A 15,623-nucleotide genomic window follows, 5' to 3' on the forward strand; every position below is an offset into this window, starting at 1 on the left:
TTCCCAGTCCTCCGTTTTCCCACTTATCTTTGCTATGTTATACTTTTTCTCTTTTAACTTTATATGTTGTATAACTTCCCTTGTCAGCCACGGCCACCCATGCCTCCTCCTGGGATCTTTCTTCCTTTTTGGAATGAACTGATCCTGCAACTTCTGCATTACACACAGAAATATCCGCCATTGTTCCTCCACTGTCATCCCTGCTAAGGTATTGCACCATTGAACTTTGACCAGCTCCTCCCTCATAACTCTATAGTTCGCTTTATTCAACAGAAATATTGTCACTTCCGATTGTACCCTCTCCCTCTCAAATTGCAGAGTTGGACTGGAGGGTTTGTTTCCGTGCTATGTAACTCTAACTCTAAACCATCACTCCTTCCATCACCAATGCTCAAGAGCATCACAGTGTAGCATCTATAAGGTGCACTGCAGAAATTCCCCAAGGCTCCTTCAACAGCACCTTCCAATCCCACAACCACTGACATTAAAATCCCTTCTAAGCATCTCACCATCCCGACTTGGATATTTATCATACCTTCACTGTCTTTGAGTCAAAATCTTGTAATGGCAGCTAGGCATGGGCGATAAATGTTGGGTCCAGCAAGCTAGGGTCACATCCCATGAATGAAATAAAACAATGATTTTCTTGTTCACCATCACAGATTACCAATTTCTAGCACTGTGTATCTGTGCATAGATTACATAACCTCAACGCCTTACATAAATGTTCTCAGTACTATTTTTCTTGTCACATTCTCTCAATATAATGACAAATAATAAAAATGTTTCACAACAACTGAAGGTTAAGCCAATCCATTGAGCTATTTTTCTTTTATGGTCTTTATTAAAGAACTATACAGGGATTTGAGTAACATATGGAATAGTGAGGTTGGTGGTAGAGTCTAATGCGACGTCTGGCAAAGCTAATCTTAACTTCAGGAGAATCTTGCCGCACCTTTTATGTTTTTGCTGATTATAATAGTGTCCTGCAGATTTATCAGTGGCAAGTTGCCAATTTAAAGGTGATTACTGTTTGTTAAAATATCTATACCCCACAACTAGCCTCATTACTATTCAGCTTCCCATCATACCAAATGTGCCAAACAAGCTCACCATTAAGGATTATTAACATAGAAAGTCAGCGTATGTTCTTGAAAACTTCATCTCATTGCTGGCTGCAAACCACCTTCATGTTGGACACAGGGCACTAACATCTTGGATACACTGCAAAGGCACCAGTCACACGGACCCCATGTGCCTGGGCATTGGCATCTGACATGTGCCAGCCACAAGACCCTTCATTACACATCTCTGATCCACTCACAGTACACCTGGGGTACACTGGCAACTTTCATTATAGTGCTGCAGCAAGGACACTTTATGTTCAGGGACACAAACAAGCTCACGGACTGCACCAGGCTGCATCTTCAGCATGTTTACTTATTGTCACAGCTCATTCTCGCTGAGCCTACCGAGATGCTCATGGCATCTCCACCTGCCTTGCCACTTAGAGTCTCCTCATAAGGGCAGCACACCACCCATCATGACTCTTTCTGCTATATTATGAGCTTTCTTTTCCTCCTGGCAGGAGAAGGAGGTAATGTGTTAAGGGAGATTAAAGTGGATATGGCAGCTGTTACTCTAGATGCAGTTGGGGAGCTGTCCTGAGTGAGTGAGTAGAGGGGATGGAGGGAATGTATAGTGGTGTCGGGGACTGGTATGGGTGACAGGGAGTGAGGGAAGATGTTGCAGCCATTACTGAGAGTAGTAGAGAGCAACTGGTGGCCCCTTTTGCCAGAGTGGAGAAGGTCATTGACCTTCTTCCTACATTGCTGTATGTTCCTCCAGCTGAGACTGCACTGACTCAAGTGGACCAGCCTGGCATGGTGTGGTGCCATGAAATCCACTATTGGCCCTGCAGGAAGAGAGTACCCTGCATCTACAACAGTCTACAGTGGGATCTCTTGGTCCTTGCCTACAAAGCAGGCCACCATTCCCCCTGTCTGCTACATCCAGGGGCAAAGGTCCCATACCGTGCAGGGCAGCTCCTAGCTGACAGTGCTTCTCCCGGTGCTACTGGGCTTTTAAAGATGGCGGGGTCACTAGGAATGCCAGCAGCTACCTGATGAGTGGCACATTGTTTTGGGAATGGCACATGTTGGGATGGGGATAGAATCAAACATGAGGCTTGCCATTGATACTGTGAGAAATCTTGCAAGACCATGCAGCAAGATTCCTTCAAAAAACTACACAACTCGCTCTTAGCCAAAAACTGAATGGTTCAGCCTGTTATGTAAAAGCTGAGTCTCATTTAATAACATGACTTTTATTTTGAGTCGAAATGTGTGGTGCTTGAACAGCACAGCTGGTCAGGCAGCATCTGTGGTGGAGGAGAATCGATATTTTTGACTCTGACCCTCTCAAATATATCGTCAGATCATGTTCATTGTTCCAAGCTTCCAAGGTGCTTGAATACCATTAAGTCAGTTGTATTGATGAACATTTTTCTTCAGCTTTTACAATTTTTTATTTAGTAAAATTGTTTGAGGAAAATAATCTTAATTACAATAAAATTTGTGAATGGTTAAACTTTATTCTATTCCATGGTGTCGACCTGCAAAATTTAATATTTGCAGTATTGAGCTCTCCTGGTATCCCGTAGCAATTTTGAAATAAGTAATGAATATCTAACAAGCTAGCTATTTCCCAGTGAATGTGCCACTAGACTTATTGGGGCTTAACTGAGAGGTTATTTCCAGTGTCTGGGGCATCTAAAACTTGGGGGCAATATTTATGTGTGTTTATATCAAAACATGCAACATTAATCAGTTAAGAAAAAGGACAAAGTTAGTACATTTTTGTCATGGCCAACATTTTACTATTTTTGAAGCATGAGGATGAATATCTGTCATTCTTCATATCTCAGCCACTGATGCTGAAAGTGCGTACATGAAAACAATGAAGACCAACCAGGGACAGCTTTGTCAACTGACTTTATTTCATCCAGTCAAGAAATGTCAATGATTCTGTTCAGTGCTTAAGATAGAGCATTCTGAGTACTGCAGAATCCAAACCAAATCCATTCTCGTTCTGTGGTAGTGATTGTTCAGGAATGGTTGTGAGACATTTGTTTTGCTTTGTTTAAATAACAGACTAATTACAATTTGTTAAGTTGTGGCAAAAGTATGTGTGTAAAGTGTGACTGTGAAATTCTAGAATTCGAGTGTAAATCTTCCTGTTTCTCATAGAGAGAATTCTTCTTGGGTAAATGTTTCAGTGCAATGGAAGTAGATTCCTTCAATTCTTCCCATCCAGTATCAACTCCAGTGGAAAACCCTGCACAGATCCAAGAAATGTTTGATGATGTCTCCTATGAGAAGGTATGTTGTGAAATTAACCTATAGTTGCTTGTTGAGTGGAGAAGCAGAAAAATAGTAATTCAGTAGCTTATTACTTGAATTTATACAATGTAATAAAAGAATGTTCCAATTATTAGTAATCTGTCTTATTTATTTGAAAATGAATTAATTGCTAAAGAATTCATATGGTATTGAGTAGTCAATGGGGAGGGACTTGGTAGATTCAATGCATGATAACAGAGAAAGTAATGAAGCCTTTTGTGTTCGTACTATATAAAACTAGCCAACTCGGTGTGACTTATAATAAGTTGGATAACAAATAGAGTTGGGGAGGTAAGCAGAGAGTTTTGGAAAGGAGAGAGAGATTCAGGAAAATTACAATTACCAGAGAAGTGGAATTGAGTAAATTATTTGGAGGTGTGCGTTGAGAAGTCTGGGTCCAATTTGATTTCATCCTAGGATCTTAAAAGAAATGGCTAGTGATATAGTTGATGCATTGGTTTTAATTTTCCAAAACTCCCTAGATTTAGGGAAGATATTATTAGATCAGAAGATAGCAAATATAACCCCTTTATTCGAAAATGGAGAGAGCCTAGTAGTATTGTCACTGGGCTAGAAATCCAGAGATCCAGGCTGATATCTGGTGACATCTTCGAATCCTATCATGATAGATGGTTCAATTTGAATTCAATAATAATTTGAAAGACAAAGCTGGCATAATGGTGACTGTCAATTGTCGTAAAACAAAAACCCATCACCTTCACTGATGTCCTTTAAGGAAGAAAATTTGCCATCCTAACCATATGTGTGACTCCAGACCTAGAATACTGAACTTTAGGCAATTAGGGATGGGTTTTAAATATTGGATTATCCAACCATGTCGGCATACCTCAAACAAATCTTAAACAAATACAGGAAGCAGAAATATATGGGCTAGTCAATTTAACATTTTTTTATTGGAAAACTGTTGAAGGTTTTATTAAAGAAGCTAAAGTAGAACACTTGGATAAATTGAAGGCAATCAAACAGATGACATAGTTCTGAGAAAGAGCAATCATGTTTAGTCTGACAAATAGAGTTCTTTGATGAAGTAACATGTGCTTTGGCTGAAGGGAAACTGATGTTATCCATCTTATCAAATGCCTTAGATATCCCGAAGGCATTTGATAAGATGGCCTAGAAAAAGGATAATACACGTAGGGCCTATCATATTTGCATTGGTAGAAGATTGGCTGGCCAATAGGAAGGAGAAGGGTATAAATGGATCATTTTCTGGTTGGTGTGATGTAACAGGTAGAATGCCACAGGAATTAGTGCTGGCACTTCAGCTGTTTGCAACTTATATAATTATTTGATTGTCAGTTTTGCTGATGACACAAAGATAGGGAAAAGGACATAAGGAGCCTACACAAAGTTATAGATTGGTTCAATGAGATTAGATTAGATTAGATTAGATTAGATTAGACATGCCACCTCTGAGTAAGATTATTGATTTGACTTTGGTTTGCAATGAATAATGTGCTGTGTACCAGACGCATTTTATAAAGGGAAAAAAAACTGATTTGACCATGCTTGGGAATTTGAAACACAGATCCTGGAGGTAGAATGCCACAGGAATTAGTCCTGGCACCTCAGCTGTTTGCAACTTATATAATTATTTGATTGTCAGTTTTGCTGATGACACAAAGATAGGGAGGCGCTATGAAAAGGACATAAGGAGCCTACACAAAGTTATAGATTGGTTCAATGAGTGGGCAAAGGTATGGCAAAATGGAACATAATGTGGGAAGATGTGAAATTATTTATTTTGGCAAGAAGAATATAAAAGAAATATTATTTAAATGGCGAGAGCTCTAAGATGCAGAGCAACATGAGTATACTTGTGTATGAATTCCAAAAATTGAAAAAGTTAAGAAAGCTAATAGAATATTAACATGTTTTGCAAGAATAATTGAATGCAAAAGTAAAGAGGTTATGCTTCAGTTATGCAGGGCATTAGTGAACATCATTTCTTTGAATTTTCATTCTGGCAGTGTGGGACCTCCAACGAACTGGAATTCAGTGCCCAATTAATGTGTTGATATATATGTCACGTGTAGAATCTTTAGAATGGCTGTGCGTGCAGTCCTATAGCTTAGAGAGAACATTGTTGGTGGACCACACCCAGATAACTGTGTACAAATAAGATTGCTTAATTTAAGGGAGAATGTACATGTGTTTTTGGCAGTGTAAAGAAAGTTGACTAGAATAATACCAGGAATGGATGGGGGAGAAACATAAAAAAATTAGGAAAAGGAGTAGGCTATTCAGTTCTTTTGAGTCTGCTCCATTATTCAGTCTGATCCTGGCTGCTTATCTGACTCAATACCCTGTTCCACTGTCACCCCATGTACTTTGAACCTTTTAAACTCAAGAGCTATATCTAGTTCTTTTTTTGGAAAACATTCACTGCTTTGGCCTTAAATGCTTTCTGTGGAAGACAAATCCACCAGCTCACCACTCTCTGGGTGAATAATTTCTCTGACTTGTACTGTGGGGAAAGACTAGACATGCTGAGCTTGGAATTTAGAAGGCTATGAGGTTATTTAATTGAAATACATAAGATTTGAAGTGATCTTGAAGGCGTGGCTGGACAGAGGCAGTTTTTTGTTATGGGAGAATCCAGTACTAGGGTCAATATTTGAAACAAGAGGTCAGTCATGCGAATCAGAGATGAAGCAAAAGTTTTTCCCATAGAAGGCTGCAAATCTTTAGAACTCTCTTCCTAAAAGATTGGTGGAAGCAGAGGCTTGGAATATTTTTAAGAGAGAATTGGATAGATTCTTGTAAGCAAGGAGATGAATGGTTATTCGGAAAATGGGGAATATGGATTTGAGCGACAATCATCAGGCATTATCATATTAAATGGTGGCACAGTTTTGAGATGTCGAATGGCCTACTCTTGCTCCTTATTCCAATTTTGTTAACCTGCAAATACTAGCTGCAGGGAGTCAGTAAGCTCAGTTGGTTGGATGATTGGTTTGAAATGCAGATTGACGACAACAGCATGGTTTCAATTCCTGCAACAGCAGAGATTGCCAAGAAAGACTTTTCTCCTCAACATCTCACCTCAACTGAGGTATTGTGACCCTCAGGTTAAATCACCATTAGTTGTCTGTGTAATGAGAGGGCAGCCCTATGGTCGATTAGGACTATGGTGACTTTACCTTTATTCCTATGTCCATGTGTTTGTATGGCGGTTAAGGTAGCGCCTACAGATATTGTTTATATGTATTTCCACAAGACATTTGATAAGGTTCTCCGCAAACGATTATTAACAGAAGTGAGAATGGATACTGTTGGAGGTGACTGTGACATTGGTCAGTAGTAATCAGGGAAGTAGTAGGTGAGATAAAGGAAATGATCTGAGAGCGTGAATATGACAAATACATTCTGTTCTCTTACCTTTTCAGGCACAACAGCTTATGATATAGTCACATAAATACCCGTCATTAATGTGCACAAATCCACTTTAAATTATTGTCTTCAGTGAAAAATACATTTTGGATAGCAGTATTGATTAAAACTATACTCGTCTCAATCTGTGTGATGAAAAGTTTTTATGAAGTTGGTTATAGTTTCTTTTCTGTTTTTGAAATGGACTTGATAACACTGTACTCATACCAGAACTTCTTATAAATTCATTTGCAGATAAATGTAGTTTGTAAGATTAATTGATCAGCCTGCACTGTTTTTGACAATGAACTGATGTTGTAATGTGCGAAATTAAGGTTATTATGATTGACTGGTCTGAATTGCAGGGAGCTTGCATTCTGAACATGCTGATGGACTACCTGACAGAAGATGTTTTTAAAACTGGCATTATTCAGTACCTACGTCGCCATAGTTATGGAAGTGCAAAAAATGAGGACTTGTGGAACAGTCTGACTAATGTAAGCTCAACTGATTCAATTGTCAAATTGCTTTTGTTAGTATAGAGTGAATCATGTCAACTGCTTAGTGCTATTCTCCTTCTTTGCACTGGTTTGCAGCCAGGTGATTGCTAATGCTGGTGCAGTTGTAGAGAACCATCTGTCTGTCATGACTTAGAGTGGACCATGACTCAGTTGAGGCTGTTAAGGTGAGCTCACATCAGCCTTCTGGTTTTTATCCCCTCTGAGGAAAAACAGAGTTTCAGCTTGGAATCTTCTGGATAGAGTGATGGCAAGTGAAAATTTGAAGTGCTGGCAAGTTTTGCCCAAGTTAGTCTATTTTCAGGTTACTTTTAACTGAGACTAAGATAATGAAAGAAAGGTTAATTTACCAGTAGAAAATAGGATTAAGTTTCCTTACATCAGGAAAACGCACAGCTGGATGAAGAGTAAGGTTTCTTTATTGAAGAAAGTTCCTTCATTTTAAAGACAGAAGGAACAGACTTATGCTTGAGCCATACCCCTCCTCCTGCCTGCGCACCACCTACCCTCCCCCTGCCCCCCCACTCCCATTGGATCAGTGGGAATTCTTGTGTCTCCTTTACGGGTTTTGCACATGCCACCTCTGAGTAAGATTATTGATTTGACTTTGGTTTGCAATGAATAATGTGCTGTGTACCAGATGCATTTTATAAAGGGAAAAAAAACTGATTTGACCACGCTTGGGAATTTGAAACACAGATCCTGGAGCTGGAACAGTTACATTCTAGTTATTAAGTAAAAATCATTGAGGTCATGTTGGTTAACTTTTTCAAACAGGAGCAATGTTCAAAATCAGTGAGTATTTTTGCACAACAATCAGTCAGGAGATTAAATGGAATGGGCTCCTCAGAAGAGAGATTGTACTTGTTCTGTGGAAGGAGGAACTTTTAAGCAGGTGACTAAAAGCTTGATCAGAGTTTGTATGCAGTGATGCACAAGAAGAAACACAAAGCAATTTAGAGTGGGAAACTGCAGCTTAGGGCCGAGATGCATAGGTATAGCTATCAGTGTGCTGGCAAAAGATGCCAGAGTTTGTGAAGCATTGGGTTCACAAGGTTGTAGGGTGCAGTTGGTGACAGATATTCAGAAGGACAAGGGCATGGAGATGTTTAAACATAATGCTGAGAATTTTGAAGTCAAGCTGTTGGTGGATTTAAAAGCAATGCAGGCTGAAGATGAGGATGGGTAAAAACATGACAAATTAGGATACAGGCAGCAGATCTTTGCCATCTTACAGGAATTTAAGGATGAGGATAACTTTATATTTAAATTTATTTAATTTTGTTATCATTTCAATAATTCCACATTTAAGCAAATTAGATTCCCTACAGTGTGGAAACAGCCCTTCGGCCCAACAAGTCCACACCAACCCTCCGAAGAGTAACTCACCCAGACCCATTCCCCTATGACTAATGCACCTAACACTATGGGCAATTTAACATGGCCAATTCACCTGACCTGCACATCTTTGATCTGTGGGAGGAAACCCATGCAAACACAGGGAGAATGTACAAGCTCCACACAGACAGTCGCCCAAGGCTGGAATTGAACCTGGGACATTGGCGCTGTGAGGCAGTAGTGTTAACCACTGAGCCACTGTGCCACCCATCCAAAATGACCAAAATTAAATTCTGTTTGTTTTTTTTCTAGACTTGTCCATCTGATGATACACATAGAAGCAGATTAAATGAGCAACAGTTTTGCTTAGGAAAGTCAGAACTACCTCCTGGCTCAGTAAGATTACAATTTTTAAAAAATTCATGTTGTTACTTTTTAGATGATTTTCATTCTGAAGGTAATAAGAATCAAAGTTTTGAAATGTAATTGTTTGGTGAAAAAGTCTGACTTTTACATTTGACAATAAAATATATTTGAAGTGTTATTCTAATTATTCTTTCTAAAAGTTTTATTTTGCATATTTCCTAATGTGTGCTATTAATCAATTTTTTTTGTACCTCAATGTCCATCCTTTAAGAATTCCAATCAATTAGACATTCTAGTTTCTTTGAATATATTTCACATTGTTCTGAGTTGAAAGACAACCTGCTGATGCAAATAATTATATAGGTTTACCTTTATCATTGAACAAAAAACAAGGGAATACCTCTTTACTTGCATTTGGTGAATTCTGATTAATTGTGATTGCCAACTTTATTATTGTTTCACATAAATTAGAATCACATAGGGTTGCCTCAATTTCTCAAGTCTTAGAACGGTTTAGTATATTACAGAAATAAATGATCATATCTGTAATTTATAAATCATCCTATATTAATGCAGGGAACCTGATGTTTGTGGTGCTTGATGACAAAAGCTTCTTTACAGGTGACAGCATACTATGGTTATTACAGAAATGCCCTGCTAAAAATTCTAGATCAGCAGATTGGCATATTTTAAGAGCATTTAATTAATCACTGTATTCACAATTACTCTTCAATGTACCACAGAATATTTATTCTAGAATAATATCCATTCCAATCACAAACTCCTACACAATTCAAACCTGCTATGCTATGCAAGTTTTTTTTTAATTCATTGGGCATCGCTGGCTAGGGCAGCATTTATTACCCATCCCTAACTGTTAACAGTCAACAGTATTGCTAGTCTGGAGTCAAATGTAGGCCAAACCAGGTAAGGATGACAGTTTCCTTACCTAAAGAACATTAGTGAACTAGATGGGTTTTTCTGACTGTTCATAATGGATTTGTGGATTCTGAATTCCAGATTTTTATTACATTCAAGTTCCACCATATGCTTTGCTGGGATCCAAACCAAGGCCCCCAGAACATTATGTGGTTTCCTGGATTAACAGTCCAGTGACTTTACCATGAGGCTGTCACTTCCCAGTAAAAAATGGCAATGCACGAAGAAATATAAATGACAGTATTACCTGACAAGCACTTTATTCAAAGTATAGGTTAATGTAGAAAACCATGACAAAGGAACAACAAAGCAGTACAAATATATACAAAATGATATTTACAAACTCCAAATGATTTGAATTCAACCATATAAATGATATGATAATGTGGACATTGACAATAAAAGGAGTCATCAAATAATTTGAATTAAGTGAAATGTATGAATCTATTTTATGTGTAGTACCTCGGAAAACTGAAAGATGGCAGCACACTTTGTTACTTTATTGTGAGCTTTGATATATGACTAGGAATTAATCAAACAAAAAATTACTGTATCAGTAATAGTGGACACTGCAAAACATGTCAGTTTATTGTTCTTATCTTCATTTATAGCAGTGGTTCATGAAAGATGTCCTTGATGTAAAGGAAATGATGAATACGTGGACTCTTCAGAAGGGATTCCCACTGGTTACTGTTACAGTGAAAGGAAGAGAAGTATTATTACAACAGGAACTTTATCAAAAAGGTTCTAATTCCAAAGATGAAAATTCTGAATCTACAAGGTAGCACTTCTAATTTTTTTAACCTTTATTCACATTTATCCTGCAATTAATCTTTTACTCAAACTTTTTTATACAAAGCATGATGACTATGTGGTGATAATCAGAATTCTTTGGATCTGTACAGCATAAGTTTGATATTCATGAAGCTACAATGAAACTTACCTGATAAAAGTTTAAAAACTGCAATAAACAACAAAACAAGAGTGCTACATGGTGGTGTGTCTAACACATTTCTTTATCTCCTTGGCTCTTGTGTTTGAATCATATGCAGATGGAATAAAGATTTCCTCTCTCCATTCATTTTTTAAAGTTCCTATGTAAGATGAGCATCAGAAATTTTAGCACAGCTCCTATTGGACCTGAAAACACAGCATAAGATGTTCTACAGTTTAACAGTTAATTGGTGAACATACAGATAAGTCTCAAGGATTGTTGTGAGAAATAAAAATTTCTTGAGTTTGGAGAATGTTTGATAAATTAAATCTCTGTAGGTGACGTTTCTTGTGTTTATATACCTTTTTATCTGTCTGCTAGCTTAACTCTGACTGTATCGCGTCTATTAACTCCCGGTTGAGAAAGTGATGATGTACTTTCTGAATATTACTTTGATAAATGTATTCATTTCAGTTACACAATGCACTACAGCTGGGAAATGATATTGCTCCAAATAACGTTGAGGTAGTAGTGCAAACAAGAAAATCAAACCTACATATTCCTATTCTGTTAATCCTGTCATATTATCAGAAAATGCTTAATTAATGTTTTAAATACTTGAGCATTTCCTTTAGCGTATGAAATGTCAAAATGTCAAATCAAATGCCAACATACCAATGTGCTGATTTTCGTGTGTGTGCGCGTGTGTGTCTGAATGCGTGCCTGTGGCTTGCCCTCCTTAGGTAAAGTACTTCTGTTGATGAACCCAATAGAAGCCTCCTCCACATGCATAATGTACAGGAAGCAGGCTAAATATAACCGTAGCTTCTGTCCCTCACTGGGAGCACGTGCCAGTCCTTTGGAATTGTATTTCTTACAGTTCTGACAGTGTGACAGTACTGCGCACTCCTGGAACTGGAAGGAGCCCTAATGTATTCTGATAAACTGGGGAGCTTTGCACACAGGCTTTTGGCACCTCAGGGAGGGGAGTGAGAGAGGTAGGTTTTGTCATAGAGGCAGATAGGAAGGAAAGGGTGTACTATCTACTCAGGGGTACCCCCAATGGTCATGGGTATATTTGCAAAACAAAATACTTTATTAAAAATGGCATTCCAGACATGTCTGCTCATGGTATCCGTTTTATGCAGTATAATATTTGATCAGTTGAGATTTTGACAAGCTCTATTCACCTTTTAATCAATTATTTACATTCTCAGGGATGAATGGGAGGATGATGGGCCAGCCCCCACCCTATGATGTTCTGGTACCGTGGTGCATAATTTGAGTTCACCTGTCTTATCAACATCTCACTTTTCTCCTTCAGAGAACTTTTGCCAAACCATGCTGACTTCTTCTAATTACCTTGAGTTTTGCTTTAATAATCTATTTTCATACTTGCCCCATGGCAATATATCGAGCAAGCTGACCTATTGTTTCTTGTTTTCTGCCTCCTTTCCTTTTGAAATGAAGTGTTACATTTGCTATTTTCTGGTCCAATAAGTCCTTTCCCAAATTGAGGAAATTTTGTAAAATTAACACCAATGCATCTACTACTACATCAGCAATCTACCTTAATGACTTTAGCAGTCCATCTGGACATGGAAACTTGTTAGGATGCAGCTCCATCAGTTTGCTTAGTGCTGCTTCCCATGTGACTGTAATTTTGCTAAAGATACTCTCTCACTTTGGTCTCCTGATATATCAGTATTATTGAAATGTTTTTGTATCTTCTACATTGAAGACAGAGCAACATATGTGTTCATTTCTTCTACTATTTCCTTATTATCTACTGTTTACCTGTCATTCAGACTCTGTACAGGACTAAAGCTCATTACTCAATATTTACCTTTATTTACCTGTAAAAACTCTTACTATCCATTTCTCATATTCCTAGCTAGTTCATTTTATAATTTCTTCCCTTTGTTTAACCTTTTAGTCATTCTCTGCCATTCTTTATATTCGAAGCAGTTGTCTGATGTGCATTAATCTTTGTCGTGAGTGTGGTGCTGGAAAAGCACAGCAGGTCAGACAGTGTCTGAGGAGCAGGAGAATCAACGTTTCGGGCATAAGCCCTTCAGCAGGAATGTTTGAACTGCTGTATTGTTTGTTCCTCAAGATTGATGCTTTCCCTAACTTCTTTAGTGAATTGTGGATAGATTTTTCTTAAAAGTAAACATATGCTTATTCTGAATATTCTGAAAAATCCCCGTAAACTGTGTCTCAATTGATTTATCCCCTAACCTATTTTTCCAGCTCACTTCAGTTAACATGCTTCCCTACCTTACTTATGTTTAAAATATTCGTCTTGGACCTCATCTGCTTCCTTTCAAACTGGTTGTAAACTTAATCATATTATTGCCACTACTACTTGGTGAGGCCTTAACTCTGAGGTCATTAGTTAATCCTGACATGTTACACAGTACCAAGTCTAGTACAACCTACTGTCTGGTTCATGCCAGAACATGTTCATCTAAGAAACATTCTCAACATGATGAGCTGCTCATCCAAAGCTACTACTGCCAGTCTGTGTTTTTTTCAGGTTATATGCAGATTAAAGTCACCCGTGATCATCGTTGTCTTCTGGTACACTTTGTCCCACATTATGAGTACTGTTAGGGGACCTGAAGACCACTCCCATTAGTGGCATTTTTTTTACTACTATTCCATAATTCCACCTAAATTGATTCTACATCCCGATCTCTTTAACCAAGGTCATCTCTGGCTATAGCACAGATAATATCCTTGATTAACAGTGCTATCCCTTCAATTTTACTTAGCTTCCTATTCTTCTTGAACGTCATATTTTCCTCAACATTTTTGACACAATTCTTGTCATTGCAAAGCCAGTGGCTGTCAGATCGTATTTATTTCCTTGAATCTCTGCAATCAACTTACTTGCTTTTTGAATGCTATATACATTCAGCTACAGACAATTTAGTTTTAACGTTTTGTTATCTTGTAGTATCTAAATTTTGTATCTTCCTAGATATTTTCACTCTGCTCTTCCTGCTATTCTCTGACCCTCTTTTCCCATATTACTATTTCATTCTCTTACATTGTCTCTACTTTTTAATATCCCACATCTGTCCCACTTGATCCCTTGCCCCCTCTATTTAATTTAAAGCCCTTTCCATTTGCCTAGATATGCAGTTTGTAAGAATACTAGCACCAGCACAGTTCAGGTGTGGACTGTATAAATGGTGCAAGCCCCACTTTCTTCAGAAATGATGCCAGTGAGCCATGAACCAAACCCCACTTCTTTCAAACAAGTCTTCATTTCAATTTCCTTATTCTAAGTCATAATATCGATTGTGAATAGCTGAAATCCCAGAACTGATCCTTGTAGCATCCACTACTTGCAGCCTGCCAATTTGAAAATGTGCTGTTCAGCTCCACCTGTGGTTTCTGTTCATTAACCAGTCCCCATCTATGAAAATATATTACCTCCAATTCTATGAGCCCTGATTTTGCATTATTAACCACTGTGTGGCCCCTTATTGAATGCCTTATGGAGTGTCAGATAAAATCACAGTCAGTTTGCCAGTTTAAAGATTTCTACAAAGCTGTATAATAGCAGACTATGTTGATAATAGTTTAATAATATGCTATAGATGATGGATGCTTCCTTTGGTGGGATCCAGCCTTTTAAGATATGCATGTATAGCAAATGTTCCTGTTTCTCTGTAACTTTGGATATGGGGCTGGGTGGATGATGGTAGATTGTAATCAGCAGCTTCTCCCCTCCGAAATGAAAGATGAGCTGTGACAATGCTCAATAATTTTTAGTTTCAGAGCATTATAGTTACACGAAAACAGCAACAATGGCCACCCCTCACTGACTTTTGATATTCCTGGGTGCAAACTCTTTTTAAAAAATCTACATTATGTTTGCATCACTTGTCTTTCTCTTGCTCCCTGATAACATCACTACATTTGTCTAGTTAGGTACCTCTGATGTTGTGGGTTCCCGTGTAGTCTTTTGACATCTGGGCTCAAATCAAAATCAGATCAATGGGATAATTGGTTTCAGTGTTCTTTATGAAATTAGTTTCTGCAAACTGAATTTCGAGTCGGTGCCACTATTAGAAGTTGGCAATCACCATCATCAGTAAAACGTCATCTTAATGAGATAAGAAATTCTTCTGTCCTTTAAAAGAACCTGCTTAGATATGTTATGATACAGCACCAGAGCGACTGGGACTTGAACCTGGATCTTCTTGCCCAGAGGCAGGGATATTATCAATACATCATTGGACGTCCACGTACTGCTTTATATTTGCGTCGGTACTAGACCATCTAGAATGCACTGCTGATGTGCTCCAAGCAAGAACTATATGAGAATGTCATATCTGCATTCAGCACTTTTAAACCACTGAGACATATGACCAGACTGTTCACTGGTTGAGTAATTTTTTTATGGTCTGAGTGAGTTGGACTTATCCTGTAATTATTTCTTGGAAGTGTTTGACACCAATACTGGTACAAAGTGGAGAAATATTTTATTCCACACCTTTGATAGACATAATCTAAGTTGGTAAATACTTAATGTCCTGTAAAAAAATCTTACTGTCTTTGTTTTATAGTTATCTGTGGCAGATTCCACTGACTTATATTACAAGCCATTCCAAAACTGTCCAGAGGCACTTGATGAGAACAAAAAATGGTAAATAACATTCATTATATTTTTCTGTAATTGAAGATTCTTGACAATTTAATACCACCTTAGAGATCTGG

At 38.0% G+C, this 15,623-nt stretch overlaps 1 protein-coding gene across 3 annotated transcripts in view; it reads left to right on the plus strand.

The window, feature by feature from the left end:
• The window catches only part of erap1b (endoplasmic reticulum aminopeptidase 1b), a 69,901-nt gene that overhangs the window by 24,590 nt on the left and 29,688 nt on the right, over positions 1-15,623 (plus strand). The window contains exons 7-11 of one of the 3 annotated variants that reach the window (XM_043709753.1): positions 3,249-3,380; positions 7,160-7,291; positions 8,963-9,046; positions 10,567-10,736; positions 15,473-15,552. In XM_043709753.1, coding sequence (XP_043565688.1) covers positions 3,249-3,380; positions 7,160-7,291; positions 8,963-9,046; positions 10,567-10,736; positions 15,473-15,552 — 598 coding nt within the window. The remainder of the gene's footprint in view (positions 1-3,248; positions 3,381-7,159; positions 7,292-8,962; positions 9,047-10,566; positions 10,737-15,472; positions 15,553-15,623) is intronic. The other 2 variants (XM_043709760.1, XM_043709770.1) reach the window with 2 other exon arrangements.

Source organism: Chiloscyllium plagiosum, chromosome 2, assembly GCF_004010195.1.
Source record: "Chiloscyllium plagiosum isolate BGI_BamShark_2017 chromosome 2, ASM401019v2, whole genome shotgun sequence".
NCBI classification, from domain to species: Eukaryota; Metazoa; Chordata; class Chondrichthyes; order Orectolobiformes; family Hemiscylliidae; genus Chiloscyllium; species Chiloscyllium plagiosum.